The 18340-nt window shown below is 40.0% G+C and overlaps 1 protein-coding gene across 6 annotated transcripts in view; it reads right to left on the bottom strand.

The window, feature by feature from the left end:
• PDE3A (phosphodiesterase 3A) overlaps positions 1-18340 on the bottom strand; it is a 259714-nt gene that overhangs the window by 40596 nt on the left and 200778 nt on the right. For all 6 annotated transcript variants that reach the window (XM_064515780.1, XM_064515783.1, XM_064515787.1 and 3 more), the window contains 4 exons: positions 11178-11438; positions 8331-8485; positions 4115-4230; positions 158-377 (listed from right to left, as the gene is read on the bottom strand). In XM_064515780.1, coding sequence (XP_064371850.1) covers positions 158-377; positions 4115-4230; positions 8331-8485; positions 11178-11438 — 752 coding nt within the window. The remainder of the gene's footprint in view (positions 1-157; positions 378-4114; positions 4231-8330; positions 8486-11177; positions 11439-18340) is intronic.

The following is an 18340-nucleotide window of genomic DNA, read 5'->3' as shown; positions in this document are numbered from 1 at the left end:
CATCAAACTACACAATTACTCACACACTGAGTGCTGCTTAAATGTGGTGAAATATGAATACACAACACTGCAGCAAATTAAAGGATCTTGTATACGGGTCAGTCGTTTGCGGGGAGAACGTGAAATGATTTCAGCACAGACCAAATTACTGTCTTACCTGCTGCAAATAACAGAGGAGCTGATAATGGGATCTGACACGCTTGGAGCACTCTGAGTAGAAGTTAAGACTTTATGTGGCTTTAAGCCTTGCTTGGTGTCAGTATCTGTAGAGTCTGGAAATGACACAGAAGATGTTTTTCCTGTAGGACTTGCAGCAGGGCTCCCCTGAACCGGTGAATGGCATGGGGAGGTGAGAGGTGAAATATTTGGAGGGATACCTGGCAAGAGAGAAGAGGAGTCTGCTCAGTTAACAGAAGTAGCATGTGGATGTTTGAGTTCACTGTGCAGAAATACTCCTCTGGAGATCCAGAGGTACCAGCAGAGCTTCCAAACTGAAAAATAAAGAAAGACCCTCCCTCCACTCTGAGCCAAGCTCTTGGCTGCATCTGGACAGGCTGCTGACACACAGAGAGATGAAGCTCCATTAATACCAGTGGTCTCCACCTACTGAAGACCTGGCTCAAAACATGAAGCATATTATTCCTGCTGAGTAGGATGCACCAGCTGAGAGGCATGAAATCAAAGGTATGAATTAGTGGCATCACAAATGGTATCAGCATGTTCTAGGGACAGAAGCACCAAACTCCAACCAAACAGTTCCCAGTCCCACCCTCAGTTTCTCTTTGCTTGACTCTCTCCATTTGTAAAGCAGGGATAAGAAAGGTTTGCCCACTTTCCCAGCAAATTTGAATTTTTACAGGTGAGAAAATTAGCAGTGAACCAAAAAAACCAATATTTAGTAGTAGCAAATTATAGCAATATAAAGTATTGCATGAACAATGTTGCCATTTCCACATTCCTCCCAGATTTAGACCTCCATCTGGTGCAGCTTGAGACTACTCTTAAATAACTATTGCTCACTATGGGGAGACTTGTGACCATTACCTGTATGACTTGGTACTGTACACCTGAGCTAATGTATGAGAAACTACAAATGTCCACATGTGCAAACAATAGCAGGATGCAGTTCCCTCTGTCCCCAATTCTGCATACCGCTACTGAGATAAAATGCAGCAGCTGGCAGGCTGTGTTTGAGATGAAGTGCTATACAGTCTTTGAAACCACTTTATATTTTTTTTAGTCTCAGATGAAAAAGTCCCCATCCGCAATGAAGTTCAAGGGAGTAAACAGTATCTATCTTAAAAGGAAATGCATGAAAACTGACATTCCTCCTGAGCTCTGTTCCAAAGTCCGTAGGAGATCAGCCCCAGTTCATTTACCATGTTCATCTTCAGAGCCAAATGATATAAAGAGCTCAGGAACTTTAACTGTTTCTATATTTGAATTATGCCCATTACCTAAATGAATTCCAGGCACAACAATCATCTTTGAGCAAGGCAATATGTTGACCTAAGTTTATGAACTATTAACCTTGCAGGATATATGCATACAGCTCCAGTGTTTTTCCTGATAACAACTTATTGCAATATGAGGTTAAAATATGACTTACTGTTGACAATCCGAGACTTCAAAATAATATCTGACAATTACCACACTGCTACTTTGAGATATCCAGCATCTCCAAAGTTTTGATTAGGCAATTGCTTCGGCAAGCATATGGTACGTATTTCTGACTTAATTCAACCACTGCAACTATGCAGTCTTGAGATCAGAAACCTACGGCCTACAGAACAATTAAAAAAAGTTATCAGGTGGCCACAACATGTGGAAATTGCATTAAAAAACAGAAAGCTCTATTTCATATTTACTAATCCTTTGAGATACTTGCTGTCCATCCAACAAAAATTTATCTTTAAAAATATTTCACAGTCCGTTATTTGCACAGGGAATCTAATCTGATTATAAACTATCTTTGAGCTACATGTTACTAGGTAATCTTCAAGACTGTTAGAGAATACAATATGATTTAAACAGCAACATTTGCAATAACATCTCTAACTATAGCTGTCTTTCTACAGCTATTTCTGGGCTCCTGTCTCCTGAAACACTTTAAAAAAAGTTATTTGCCAGAGTAGGCAACCAAAAATAAGTAAGTCTACCAGAAAAATACAAACCTACGTTCAATAATCCAACATTTAACCATTTATTGCCAAAAGTGAGAGAAAACATTTTGCCACAGCAACGAGTTTTGAACAATCAAAGTGAGAGAAGATGAACAATACTGGGGAAATTTTTTAAGTGTATCCATCTGTTTTGGTACTCTAGAACTTTCACACATGTGCAGTGTTTAAGAAATAAAACAGTAAATTGGATATTGTGTGAAATTACATATGAAAGCACTTGAGCTTACCTTAGAGTTTTGCCAAAATAGGTATAGCTAGCACTACTTTAAAATGTTAATGTTTTAAAGCATAATTAAACTTACTTTTAGATTTACAGATTTACAGATTTACAGATTAATTTAGATTTACAGATTTATCTAGATCAACTCTTAGCAAGAATAATTAAATATTGCCAATGGAGCTAAAATATAAAAGTGTAGTTGGTAATAAGCAGGGCAAATAAAAGCAATTCTTTAGATGGAACATGAAAACAAATCATAATTGAAAATGCATGATTTTAAAAAGTCTAAAACTGTGAACTGTCAAAATGTGATTCTTCTGCACAAAGAGTTGAGTCAAAATGTGTACCCCTGTGAATCACTGCCCCCTGGGAACTGCTTGTGATGGAACGGAGCTCTCCATTCATCACTGGGGAGCTCACTTCTTTGTGCAGGAGAGACAACTACTCACGCTTTCTGGAAGAACAGACAAAAGAGAAACTGACTGATGGGATTGATAAGTCTCGTTTTGCAAGTGCAAAATATTAATGCCTCCTTTTCAAGTCATTGGGCTTATTTCTGAAAATCCAATGCAAGTCTAAGTTGCATTTGTTTTGTTCTAAAACAAATTCCTGGATTCTTGGTACTATATTTCCATTATTTTAAAGTTTAATTTTATTCATTTGCTTATGACCACTACTCTTTTAAGATAATATTATGTAATTTAATCTTCACTGCGGTATAACAAAGTAGCTTCTGTACCAGAAGACATTAGACTCTCCAGTTTGAAAAAGAGATGTGATGCGACAGAGCAGAATAATTGTGCAGCCATATTTTCAAATTAATCTCTAAATTTGGATTCTCTGACTTTTTGGATGTCAGGCCCCAGGCATCTATCAATTTTCATCTGATGTGTGGGTGGTCACTATTTCTGAATGACATTATCACAAATTGGTGATAAAAAACTTGGGCTGATTTAAAAAAAAAAAAAAAGCAGCCTTGTGATCATTTTCATTTGCAAGTTAAAGCATGGGTAAACATTATCTCACCCTGGATTCATACAGGGAAAAGAACCACGTTACTACGGATTGTGAATACTTCATGGCTGGCTGTCATATTGCATACTTCATTGTCAATTAGAAAGTCACCTTCTCCATTTCTTTCCCTCAGTTAAAACACGAATCATTTCTTTAAGGCCCTAAACGCTGAGTTAAAAAAATGTAATTTCTCATCTTTAAACATCAGTAAAAGCTATCTATATTTTCTCAATAATGAATATGCAGAGACAATCTGGATATGCTTGTGCAAAATGGGGTCAGTTGCTGCCTACAAGTCCAAATGGCATAGCAGGTTGCACTTCAGGAAATCGCAGTCAGACAATATACAGAGACAGTTAATTTAACAAATGTTATAGAAAACATTTGGTTCTCAACCTTATTGTAGTCAAGGGAATTGCATGAATATAAATCACAGCACAATTTAGCACAGCGCCCACTGCATCATTTCATGACTAACCTACATAAAGCATAAAAGTCAAAACATTTACAGTGGCATTAGCATGAGCTATAGTATTTTAAGCCACACTATTTTTAAATAAAGGAAATAACTGTATTCATATTGATGGGAAAAGGAGAAAAGACACAGATTAGACAGGGACAAAAAGCCGCTGCATGTGTTACTCACCAACTTTCCCAGGGCTAAAAGGGCCTGACAAAACCAGGGGCACCAACTCACCTTGCCGACTCTGCCTTTTGGCATTCAGGTGGTTTGTAGAAGACATGGCGTAGGATGTGGAGAAGGACCTGCTTTTCGTGATTGTCATCAGAATCGAGCTGTTCCAAGAGTCAGTGCTGGAAAGCAAGAGGGCAAACAACTGTGGTTCAAAACGGTGCTGACTGAAAAAGCCTGCATGGCAGAACTGAAGAAGTTTGGAGCAATAGCAAGAATGACGTGACACTGAGATAGCACAAAATCGCTAATCTGGAAAACAGCATTTATCTGCTGGTTGAATTAGTATTTGTGAAGAGCTCAGTATTGTATTCAGCAAAAATATTTACAATGCAGGCACTCCAAAGTTGGAGTTCCTTCAGTGTCCAGGCCTATTCACTTTATTTACACAAAGATGTCCTCTTTATATCTTCTGACAGTACAGAGAGGCTTAAAAGTAGACTTGAAACAAGTTACATTTATATCCTCTTTTAATGTCTCCTTACAACAACCAGAAGTGCCAGAAGTTCTCAGTGTAAATGAAAAATCAGTCTCCTTGACTTCTCTGCTGTGACTGCCAGCACAGATACCCGTTAACCCTTCTGGTCCTGGAGGAGCTCCTCAGGAGGCATGATTCACCTCGGAAGAGCCTGCTAAGCGGCGTGCCTCTTATCCAGGTAAAGCACCTCACGCTCTAGCCAGCTTAAATTCACATTGCATCTCAAAAAAATTCCTGTCGATGGGGTCTGAAGAGAGCTGGCCGCTGATGCAAGAGAAACTCACTGAAGGAAAAAAGAGTATGTGTGTGCAGGGACAAACCAAATGGTGGTCCCCTATAACAGGATAGGTGCATAGTTTCAGCTTTCGGGCTATCACTATATACTAGATGATGCCAAACAGCTCCCTGAAGCAGGAGAACTGCATTTATCAGTCATCAGACGTCAGCTCCTTGCAATGATGTAGCACAGGCTTTTACGATGAGACCAATGACTTCTCTGAACAGACACACTAGGCCTATCAGGCTCCATATTTCTCCCCACAATCTCAAATCCACATCCCTCCTGTATCAAGTGATGAGATGAGACATAAGGCAAAAGATAGCCTTTTAAAGCAACCTAGTCCTAGCCTAACTTAAAAAAAATGTTCTGAAAGAAAAAAAGGCATAACATTTTAACTCTACTGACACTTTATTGTTTTGGAAGAACAAGCATTGCCTAATGAATTACAAAAATATTTGCTGGTCAACTTCAAAGTTTAAAGGCCAGAATTCCTGTAATCTATGATGAAGTAAGAAGAAGAAAGAGTACGGCTGTTTATGGGTTTTTTTTGTTTGTTTGTTTTCCAGATGACGGGAAGAATATAAAACACTAGCTCACAGCAGAAAAAAAAAATCTTATTAAGGAAGACCCATTGAATACAGAAGTGACTGAAGATGGGAATGAGGAAGCTATTATTTTTACCAAATCATTTGAAATTACGAGCCGACCACATTTACCAGCTAGACCACAGTTACCAGTTTAGTCAAATGGGGTTGCAGGAATGCAGGATTCCTAATCTTAAACAGAGATCTAAGGGAGAAGTTTGCAAATCCATGACTACAGAAATCTGGAGGCAATGTCCTAGGCTGTAGGGCACATACGCTGCAGATTCTGTAATTGCGGAAACTGCCATGGGCTGACTCCACTGGCATTCCCCCTCTTCTCTGCCTTGAGCCATGAAACACTCCTTTCTCTGTGCCCTATGGCATGCTTGAATTTGGTGCAGGGGAAGTGGCAGGTAATAAAGGATATTTTTTTCCCTTCAATTCAAAATTCTTTTCCTTGAAAGCATATCTGTATTGGTCTGCCAAAACTTTTAAGGATAGACTTCATTTTTCCCCTTTCTGGAATACACATTGTTTCTCCTACTGTAAAAGAAGATCTGCAAACAGTAGGCTGGGAGGCTTGACAGAGCTATAATTATACAATTGGTGACATTAAATGTAGGAAGAATTGATAGCCTGCTTAGTTGGCGCATCACGCAGTGTTATATAACAACTGTAGAAAAGGACCAACAATAATATTTAATTGCTCCACTTCTTCTCCCTCAGATTCCCATCTTAGGATGCCTACATACTACATGAGAGTCTAGGATCAACACTATAAATCAAATGCACCCTGGGATCCACAGAGGAACAGTGACTGAAGAGTATTTCCATTTGGTTATAGCTCCTTTATATTTACTTTTACTGAGATACATGGGACTCCTCACAAAGGGAATTTTGGCTAACCATTTATTTTTCTTGCACTAGACATCTAGTGCACTCTGCAGGCAGCCTTAAGCACCTAGGCTCCCTATAAGAGAGATTCCTGTATGGGAAGGGAACATATCTGGAAGACAGACTGCAAAGACTGATAAAAGCCAGCACTCTAGGGCTGTATTCACCCAAGCAACAACATGCACTCAGGATGTTATGTTGGGCTTTCTCAAGTCCTTTCTTTTCCTCCCCCACGGGCACCAAATTTTGAATTGCAGATAAGCACACACGTTTTCTGAGATCACAGGCCTAAAGTCTCTGCTTTAATTTAGTACTTTTTCTATGCTCTTTCTTCGCCCCCAGCAAAACATGTCTCCATGCTCTTTCCTCACCCAACAGCTCTGAAATTATAGCACTTGCTCAGGTGGGGAGGGGATATGAACATTATTCTCTCAGGATAGCGCTGTGACTATCCTGCTGCTCTGCTCTGTTCTGACTAGAATAGAAAAATATTCATGGAGCTAGAAAGGATGAAGGGGAGTACAAGAACTGTATACTAGTATTCAGACTTCCCTCTCTGATGAAACCCCTATGCGATACATGGGATGTAACATACTTAACAGTGCCAGCGACCCAAGCCTTTCTTTTCTGAGCAAGACAAACAAATAATGTACAAATCCCTCAGAGATCTGTTGCAATCGATGTTGAAGCTTTATTAATTACCCTGCTTTGTGGCTGTGATTCTTCCAGTATCAGCCCTTGCTTACAGGATCCCTGAAAATAAGGTGCATCTTAGATGCATAAGTACTTAAATGCACCATAAGTAAAAGTCAGCATTTGGTCTGCACCCTGCCAGAACACCTGTGTTTATTCCCTCTTAGTGGGAAATTAGGAACATCCTTTTAACTAGACAAGACGACTCGGATTAAGGATATTTTCAAGTGTCAACTATTGGTGGTACTAACCACCACGAGTTTTGAAGCCTTGTGCATATTGACAGAAACACAGGTTTCAGCTTTAGCTTTCGAGTTTGTTTCTGTGTCAAAGGTACAACACCAAAATCTCAGTGTGAATCCCAGAATCTAAACTCTGTTTTAACAGGAAGGTAGTGCTCCACCGCAGTGCTTAATATCAGGCAAAGTATGGCACCTAACCTGCAGGACAGCCCTACACTGCCTATTTCATTTACAGTTTGGTTTTCAGCCTCTACTGGTAACCCTTCCTTTGTGATTTTACTCTTAGGTAAAACTTTTTTAACAATCATAGCAAATCTACCTAGAAACTTAACTTTCTTCTCTCTGCTAAACTACTTCTGACCTTGCCTTTAAAAATCAATCTAATTCACTGTTTTTGATTGATCATCTATTGCTGGTATTGCATTTGCATGAAGTCCTCTGAATGCTCATCAGGTCTTGTTTGAGGAGTCTTAAGTGCTTGTGATTTCTGGAAATAAGTGTGTAAACGGGATACACGGCTTGCCCAGTGCTGTAGGGTCTTTTGATACTCCATTTGTATAGAGCAAAACCCCACAGAATTGCTTATTTTAGGAGAGTTTATGTTCTGCAAGGTAGTATCTTGAGGATAGAGAAGTGCTTAATGAATTTGTTTAGTGACTGGAACGTATCACAAGGTGTGCTCCTGACAGTGATGTTCAGTATCTTGGTTACCTGTTAGCATTGTCCCTTGGCTAGGTGATATCCAGGGAGGAAACCTCTGCATATCAAGGATGTTAGTAACATAGTCTTGCCTTGTTTACAGTTTTATTGTATAATTCTTCATGTTGCTAGCCTAAATTTATTTTTTTCCTACTTTCTTTCCCAGCAATAGGAATAGTTCCAGCGTACTTTAGCTAATCTGCACTCCATTGGTAACCCCACTTAGAGAGATGTGAAGAAATCATTCTAATGTGCTTTGCAGCCAGCACTTTTAAAGATGGACATCATCACACAGAACCAAAGAAATCTGCTAAGAGACACACACAAAAGATAGAGGAGGTAATTTGCTAACCTGGATGAAGATGGTTCATGAGGTTTGATGCTAGCACTGCGATCCCTTCTCACTGGGGCTGGCTCCAGAGTAGGTAATCCTGTGGCTGATGTTGTTGTGGTCCAAGTTGAGGACACTCGTCTCAGCAGTCCTGGAGGCAAACTTCTTCGTAAGCGCTGGAGAGAAATCAATTTCTTACAGTTGATATAGACTTATAAGAGCTTTAAACACCAGAAGAAAAATACTGTCTATTGTTTGAATAATTTTTCCTGACAACACCTGGTGAGGTACCTTAGGTTTGGATTTTCCCAGGTATTAAGCTGCCTAATTCCCACTAAAATCAACATAGCCAGGTGCTTCAAATGTTTAGTGGGTTTGTAACTTTCTCCGTTTCGAGACGTTAAGAAAAAGCTATCTACCCATAGCCCAATAATCATAGACATTCAGCGCTTGGAGCTCTTACTGAGTCAGCATTGAGCAATTGAGAAATTTTGGTCTTATGTGACTTAGCAAGTCATTCAGAGCCACTAAGATGACTAAGGGATTGCAGCATTTGTCACATGAGAAGAGGCTGAGAGAGTTGTGACTGTTTGGCCTCAAGAGGATAAGGCTTGGGGGGATCCTATCAATGTATATAAATACCTGATGGGAGGATCTAAAGAAGATGGAGCCAGACTCTTTTCAGTAGTGTCCAGTGATAGGACAAAAGGCAATGGGCACCAATTGAAATACAAGAAATTCCATTTAAACATAAGAACAAAGCTTTTTTTACTGTGAGGGTGGTCAAACACGGGAACAAGTTTCCCAGAGAGGCTGCAGAGTTTCCATTCTTGGAGATACTCAAAACATAACTGGACACGGTCCTGTGCAACCTGCTCTAGCTGGCCCTGCTTTGAGCAGGCGGGTTGGACTAGCTGGTCTCCAGAGATCCCTTCCAACCTCAACCTTTCTGTGATTCTGTGATTTAAGCTGCCATGAGTGCTCTGACATGAGAGATGCAAGGCAAGAAAGGCTGAAGGAAAAATAAGGGAGGGGAAGCATCAACATTTTTTCCTGATATATCTACCCAGTTTGAAGATTGCCCACAAAAGTAAAACTTCCACACTCTAGGTTATGATGTCTTCCAAAAGCTCAAAGAGAAAGCATGACTGTTCACAGCAGATTTTTTCTGACCACCTTGCATTTTTCTTTCACCTCACTCTATTCCTTTTCCCTGCTAATAGTACCATCGTTTTTCCAAGGTGGGAAGGCAGACAGAGGAAACAGGGAATGATGATATGGACAGTCTTTGTGGAGCCAGATTTGCTGTTGCAGATGCTACCATTTTGTAAGATGTTTTTCTTATCTTGTGAAGTATTTACAGTTTAGAACTAAAATAAATATTTCTCTGTGATGGAGAGCTTTGACCTTGCCAGAGGGTTAAGAGATATGAGATGGAAGACACTTTTGGTTCAGAAGTATCAGCAAATAAATGTATTAATTCCTTACCCTCAATACTCAGATGCATATGGTAACATCCCTAAACCTATATTTAGGCACTTAAATAAATGATTGCAAACATGTTACATTTTTGTGAACCAGTTACATTTTTGTGAACCACAAAGTGAATTCTTCAGTCACAAATTATTACTCTGTAGCATTTAACTCATTTCTACATCCTTCCCTTCCCTTCTTCTCACTAAGTATTATGTAATAGCAAATGGGTATCTGTTCACTGTGTTTGTCATGTGATGGCAGTGTTTTCCATATAACTTTTCCCCTCAGTGACTAGAGCACAGCCATGATGCACATGCCCACTAAAATTAATTGGAACATATTTTTCACAACCTGTGAACACCCATTTCATTTTTTTGTATGTAGCAGCTACATAGGCAAATAGGGTATTAATAGTCATCACACTAAAATAAATACAAAAAGAATCAGGAACATTGCAATTCAGATGCCAGGAAATGCTAGAATGAATGCTGGCTGTGCAATCTGAACAGCTAAAAGTGAAAAACATTTGCATATGCAACAGTAGTCTGCCTATATTTAATTTTACAAGGGAAATCACAGGATGGAAGTATTTTGGTTTGGTTCCAAAAGTGAAATGTAAGCCTTGCACAGCAGCTAATTAGCAATGAACCTACAATTCAAACTACTTCGAAAATGAGGTGTTTTTTCTAGTTGCTTATTCACTGAATGTGAATAGCACTGGTCATTTCCCTATCTTTCAGAATCATGAGCATCCATAAAGCCATCTCTCAAGGCAGTAATATAGAAACACTTTGATTCTTTTTCTTCTTTTTCCTTCAAGACTTTCTCATGAGCTTACAATATTTGTTATACTAAATATTGTGCTTTTTTTTTTTTGTATAGAACATTTGAAACTTGATGCAAAGCTCCTGAATGTCATCAACAGAGAGTTTTCCATTAACTTCTGTAGGTTTTACATTTTCAGCTCAGAGAAGTAAGAAGAGACTGAAATTTTTATGGAATTTCAAATTCCAATCTTCACATCAAGGAAGAAGATCCCTCACATTACCACTCTTACTGCTTACCAACTAGGAAGGTCACCCCACATGCAGAGGCTCCAATATTTTGAGTGGGAGAGGAACTGCTGTGTGAGAAGCAACACGGCAGATGTCTGAGTATGGATGCTGAAACACTTCTGCTTGCTCTGCTTCCTATCATTTCCTCATTTAAGCTCCTACCAACACCTGCTAGGAAAATGGCACAACTTCTGTGTGAACTTTCCTGGGTCAAACATCTGATTACAAAAATGCCTTGACCAAAGAAAGTTAAGCTGGCCATGGGTTGAAGGAACTGTCTTATTACACTATCAACAGTCAAGTTTCAGTATGATGGGCAGGACCATCAAGTACTCACCTTGGGAATAGCTAGTTTTTCTCCTTTTTCCTGACATTCCTCTGAGTCAGAGCAGGTGTAGTTCTCACTGAAGGACACCAAAGGGCTCACCCTTGGCTTGTGAATCGCCTGGAAGGTTAACTGCGTATTAAGCAGGTTGCTCACTGTTCTCAGCGACGTGCACACATTGGGGGGCAGCGAAGGATCTGCCAGAAGGTCTGTAATGAGCCCATGCGCTTCTCCCATGACAGCGATATCCACAGTAATACTGGTACCAGAAGACTGAAGAAGACAAAAATAATATATGTAAGGCAATAGAAGTGTGCAACCTGCTAAGCAGTATCTAAATTTGTGGTGAGCTTTCTCAGCAACTTTTGTTAAAGGGCTTATACACAGAGTGGAAAAATAATAAAATGAAATAATTATTTAAACAAGGAGAGTCATGCTGAACAGACCGAGCATCAGGCATAACGGTCACACTCCACAGAAAGTTTGGAATTTCATCTTATCTAATTTCATAATTTCATCATCTACAGCTTATTTGCCCTACCTGAAGGAGTTGTTCAGGCTCCCCAAAGAGACACAGTCAATGGTCAGGGGCTATTTGTACAATTCATTTTGGAGACCTAGCCTGGGATGGGAGTTCCTCTTCAGAGATGCCTTTTTACTAACCACAGAGGGATCTAGGACAACCAACTTACATTCAGTGCTTATGCTTCAATGAATGAAGTGAATCCCAAGCACAAGATTTTTAAAATACCTCCACACTGTTGAAATATAGCATTCTAGTGTGATGGTAACAACAATCTTTGACAAGCAGTTATGTATTGGGCAGCTATACTGAAATCGAAATAGAGCAAAAATTGAATTATCTAATCCTCCTTTTATTCAGACAAAAGTGACAAGAAGAATTACTCTACAAACTTGTATGACCAATTCAGATGGTTCTTACTTCCTGCTGGCTTTGAAATAGATTCCTATTTTACATATCTCCTTTAAAAAGGATCATTAACTAAAGTGGTATGGAAGCAGAAATAACGCCAAGGAACAGTTCTTACCACTGGCAGGTCTCACACATCCTACCTGGTACACACATATAATTGACGTGTGCATTTTGCACTACAAACCAATCGTGATGTGGGCAAACTGCCCTCATATGCACAGTCTGCTCATCACATCTGCAGAGAATCTCATGCATCTGGAACACCCTGGACTTACAGTGCATGCACAAGAGGGTTAATCTATACATGCACCTTGAGTTTGCCCACAACTTCCAAACATCCAGCAGCTCCAACTACTACCAGTGCCAAAACACAGTAGGGCAATACGTTGCCACTAAAAGAAACAGTCTACTGCCAAAACCAGGAAAGTTACCAAGTCTGCGAATTGACAACTGATGAGACAATTGTAAAAGACTGAGGATCTTTAAAATCTACTAGAAAAACAGGGAGATTGGATACATACTACAGCAGAATAAATAGAAAGGCGGGGGAGGGGGGACACCTTTCATCACTTTTGAACTTTCAATACGGCAGTGACACTTCAGCCTCGCCAGCTGACACACTATAAATAACCAAAAATTCTACCTGGAATCACTAATTCAAGGTACTCCAAGACTGACCATTATTCCTTTGGTGCACTGCAGACATGTAAGTGCAGTCCTGCTGTTACTGCTCAGGACTTTTCAGCAGTACACCTGGGACACCCTCCCAGAAGAATTTGTACTAATTTGTTTTCATATCTTTCTTCAAAAAATCTAAGATACATAGTTTTCCAAATTATGCCTGTGAAAAGAGCATAAAGGTTTCTTGAAGCGGGAAGCGCATAGGATGGAGAATTGGGCAGACCCTGTTTAACCAGCACCCTGGCTGGGAGCGACCCACCAGGAATAGCATTTATGGGCCTCCCAAATACATTGACAAACAGCATTCATCACCAGAGCCTGGAACTGCTTCGGGCTCACAAAAGGCTTTACAAGCAATAGCAAAACAAAATCTTTCTGAGGAAAGTGATATATTCGCTAAATATTAGCCACATGTGAGCTGAGGCAAGAAGTGAAATTGTTTTGATTAAGGTGACACATACATAGCGGGTACACATCAGCATTTCACTTTGGATCAGAGGTGTGCTTTTGAGTGAGTATCCCTGTTGTCCTCAGTTACCATGGGAAGTCTTTAGCCTGCATTGCAGAGTACTCTGGCGGCATAATAACTGCTTTCCTTCAGAAGAAACTGAACCATGAGGTGTGCTCCAGAAGTGCATCTAACGCACTCCAACTGCTCATAGGCTTTCTGTCTGAAATAACCTCTCTCCACCACGGTCCCAAATGTGTGGTGTGGACATCAGGTCCTTGGCACTAGTTGTTTCACTCAGACTGTGCCCTACTTCTTGCTAATGTAGATGTGAGCCTCAGGACCAGTACACAGGCCCTCTCGCTCTCCGTCCTTCCATGCAACCAGAAAGCCTGCCTCTTCTTTCTACATTTCTGGTTTATTTTCTTTGGTATAACGACAAGGACAAGAAACTATTTCATCTACTAAAGAGCTGTCTTATCCTACTGAAAAAAACAAATGGCTGAAGTTCATTTAATGGTTCTCTTTATTGCTTAACCTCTCAGGAGTCCATGCAGATGATTCTGGCAGATGCTAAAGAAAATTCTTAAATTAAAAGACAGAGCTTGGGATGGGAGGAATTAATTATCTGTCTTAACCTCAGCCCTGAAAAACAGACCAAAGGGGAGTGAGGGAGAATACATCATTCAAAGTGCGATAGAAGCCTCATATTTTCAGCAAAACTGCATAATCTACAGTTTGAAATTCTATTAAGCCTGGAGCCTGAAGTTGTTGACTGCTGATCAGAGACAGAGATTAATACGCCAACGAAGTAAACAAGTCTGACTCAGCGGGCCATACGCAGAGGCCCAGATTTTGTAGAGCAGCACTAATATTTTGCAAAGCAGCCAGCATTGTTCTCCGCGATGAGTACCACGTGAGGGGCAGGGGAGAGGGAGATGGCCCTTCTCTTTTCAACGGCATGGTCACTGCCGTGTGGCGCCTGACATGCGGGGAGGCCTCGTCGTGGCGCGGGGAACCCTGCCTTGAATCTCCTACCTGGCAAATTTATCTGACTCAAACTGCGGCCTGCCCAGGGTTACGCGGGGAGCTGTTGCAGAGGACATGTGACCCAGGAACAGGGCCACCACACGCAGGGGTTGTATCCTCCCTCCTGAGCTGTGCCAAGCAGAGCCTGCGCCCGACCCAACAAGGTAGGCGCTCACCTACACAACACAGTAACGCCGCTGAAGCCGATGCCCTCACCAGAATAAGTAAGTGGAAATGAAGCATGACTTTGAAAGTGTGCATTGCAACTGGGAAAGGCTCCAGAGCTGGCAATATCACAGATGACACCACCTCGCACTGAGCACTGAAAGCTCTCCATGTAGCAAAGCAGCAAGACCTTTAGGACCTCTGCCTGCAGAGCAGAAGCTTTCAGCTGGCACCTCACACCAAAGCCGTGCAGCCGCTCAGCCTGCCTGGGTGACGCGTGCCCAAGTGGTCAGTCCCACACGTATGTGCAAGGACCCGGAGGCAACTGCTTCGTGCCCCTTGCCAGGGCTGTAAGGAGACTTGTATCCTGTCAGCGTATCCTGACAGCCAGAGCCACCATTAAAACATCACCAGATTTCAACGTGCGCCACATGGCATCCTGAATTGCACAATACCGCCAAGCGAAAACACTTCACACGGTACTTCAAAGACAGCACTGCACTGTAATAGGGAGATGTTCTAAGCAGCAGTCACTGCGTGTCACAGTTACAATATTGCTTAAACGGATTGCAATGCTACATCATTCAGTCCTTAGAAATCACAGCATATCTAAAATGAGAAATGATCAAGCATAAATTCAGCCTGAAGAAAGAGAAGAGGGTAAACATTGCTCTAATTCACTGATTTCAGTACATTAATGACATCCTAAATGCACAGTTTGCATGTTGTAATTTAATTGCATAGAACTCATATATAGGAAAATGGTTCCTTTTTTTCAAGCAGCTTGAATATTTTATCTATTTCAAGATGAATTTGGAATTCTACCAATGGTTTGACTAGATAAAAAGGCAGATATTTAAATTACTGTTTTCGCAAAACAGTTACTTACAAATTGGATGCAAGAAAACATTGAAAAATACTGGATTTTCTAGATTCCCTAATTTAAAACAGTAAATAGCAAAGTCTACGCTTTTAAAACCATTATTCAAAATGTAAACTAAAATGTGTTTTCTTAAAGGACAAGGAATCCTGGAATTTTTGATAACATACATATGGTGATGTGAAATCATAAAGATTTATGCAAGACTGTAAATTCCTGAAAATTGTAGATTGATGTCATTATATATACATATATATACACACACATATATGCACACAACCTTTTTTTTTAGGGTTAAAATGCACTAAAAAATCCATGCTCAAATTTTGTACATAGTTTTCTACTAATGTGAATAGCCTCTGCATGAACTGATCTGGATTCTTTCCAAACCACTTACTCGTCTAAACCCAAAGGCCGGATACTTGGGAATACAGGCATGAAATAACATGTTTACAATCAACAATAACGCAAACAGCTCTAACTTGATTAAAAAAGAAAAAGCCGGCTAAGCTAAGGTGAATTTTAGTTTGAGAGCATTCATTTATCAATCTATACTTCTAACTGCGAATGCAGTTTCCTTGCCTGAATTTTGGAGCAGGTTGGCTTACTGTTCACTTTGTGACTTCACTCCCACTTGGATTTAAGCAATGTCATGCAGAGACTAAAAGTGATGTTCTAGGGCATGAGAACAAGAAATGAGCAGACTAGAGACCAAAGAAAAAACAAATCGACTAAACATGCTTACTGATAAATAATGTAATAAGTAAACTAAATTGCTTACAGCGTTGAAAACCAGCTCGTTTTGTGCTTTTTTCCTTTTTGAACTGACATTCAGGTGGATATCTTAGGCTGTGGTACCACCTGGAACTCCTAACTGGGTCCAATTGCACTTGCTGTGTGTTTGTGGGTTTCTTTTTAAGTATAGAAATAGAGAAAAGGTTTTTTTGGAGAGGGAGCCAAAGATCTAAAGTGAAAAAAGGTGGCCAGATGATGGTAGGAAGTATTACAGACTGGAGACTGACATGCACATTTCATAGCACCAACTGTGTAATATTTAAGTTTGATTAAACTTGGTGGAGGAATTACTGTGAATTTGCAACAAAACTTTCACAGACTAAGAAGTGCACCCACTGCTGCAATCGTAGGATCAGATCACAAGCAGCATGTCCATAGCTACACAGCCAATTTTTGCCAGGGCAGAAAACTTTTATCTCCTAGGAACATTCAAATTACAGTCTTCAATGCAATATGAAGACAACGTTCTGCTAAATTTTAATGGTCATTTACAGTTTTTAGTGTTGGATAATTTGTTTTGGATTCTGTAACACGGCCGGAACAAAATCTTTCAGAATTTGTACTACCTTCTGTAGGCTTTTATACTACATTTTACAAAATCCCATTTGTTTTATTCTATCAAATTATATATACATAAAAATCTGAGAGTAGCTTTTTACTGACTAGGGGAAAAATTAGACAAAACTGTGTAGGAAAAAAGCATTTAAGGAAAATGAGAATATAACATTCCTTTGTCTGTATGCCCTTATAGATAAATTTAGTTTACGAATTGTTCCTGGTTAAGAAACTGTTGACCCACCTGGGAAGCAGATTTGGTATCCTTATACTTAACAGATGCCTTACTGCAAATAAAATTCTGCGCCCACCTCCTCTGCTCAATTGTTGTTCTGCATCTGATTCTCATAAAACTGAACTCATCCAGCTTAACTAACAAATAGTACTCTCTCTCCACCCCGCAAGAAAAGACAATTAACATCGCTACACAAAACAGTCAAAACTTAAGCATAACAGCAAAACAGAAAAAAGAAAGAAAAAAAACGGTTATCAAATACAAACCACAATTCATTTCACACAGCCCTACGTTAAAAAAAATCTTCATTTGCTATGGCTTGTACACTAAAAAGAAGCACTAAAACCAGGGATGCTGGCCTTTCACCACATTACACTCAAGTATGCTCTGCAAGCAAAAGAATGGGGGTGGGAAGGGGAAAAAGGAAAAGAGCAGCATCCAGCATATCTTCAAACTTCACACAATTACGAGCAACAATAAATTACAACTTGATATAGTTTCCAAGTCACATCATGAACACTCAGGCCAAGCTGTCTGGAAACAAAATTAAAAGCAAATATAATTCTCCATTATTTTAACGTCCACAGAGTGATTTGAAGGATAAACATGCATTGGCTTCTATGGAAATAATGAATCATTTTAAAGGCGCCTCAAACTCAACTACTCCACCTTCCCCTGAATGACTAAGGAGAAAAGAAAAGCATGCATACAGTTCTTTGACGTTTCACTTTTCTGTATTTAAAGCTTCAGAATTGGAATCTTGCACAGATTTATTATTTTTTTAATTTATTCTTATTTTGTACTAACTCAAAATTTAGGGTTTTCTCCTTTTCTGTAAGCAAACAGGAAGTTTCTGAGAATCTTTGGCTCCATCTCAGTGAAGCACAGCATTTCCACTTCTCTTTGGAGGTGGACCAGCTGCAAGCTCTGTAAGGCCTATTTTTTGATAGGACTGAATATATATCACCTTCCTTTGTCTCATTGTGTTGATCACAGCAAAACTTTCCTAATTATCACTGTAATCACTGATTTTGCTATTGATTCTTTAAATCGCCCAGAGTCACCTAACCATAAGAAAAACACTGAAGCACAAAAGACGAGTCCATAAGAAAAACACTGAAGCACAAAAGACGAGTCCCTAATGAGAGAATGCTCGAGATGTCGAGCAAGCCTAAGGATTTTGGTTTTGACCCTGGTTACATGGTGTTTGGGATGGTATCAGTGTAACAACATGCATTAACTATAAATATATATACAGTCCTTTCTGGTAAAAGTCAGATTGAACTCCTGATCTGCGGACTCAGGGAACTGAAGCATGACCAGCACAAGTATGCATAAGTAGTTCTGGGAAGGCAGGAGCTAATAAAATTGAGGCTCACTGAAGAGCTGCATTCTTAGTCTGCTCGGCCCTTACTTTATTGCAAGGAGCCCGTTTTGCAGCACCGGCCCTGCA

The sequence above is a fragment of the Dromaius novaehollandiae genome, chromosome 1 (assembly GCF_036370855.1).
Source record: "Dromaius novaehollandiae isolate bDroNov1 chromosome 1, bDroNov1.hap1, whole genome shotgun sequence".
Taxonomy (NCBI): Eukaryota; Metazoa; Chordata; class Aves; order Casuariiformes; family Dromaiidae; genus Dromaius; species Dromaius novaehollandiae.
Note: the sequence above shows the minus strand (reverse complement) of the source record. Positions and strands in the feature narration are given on the sequence as shown.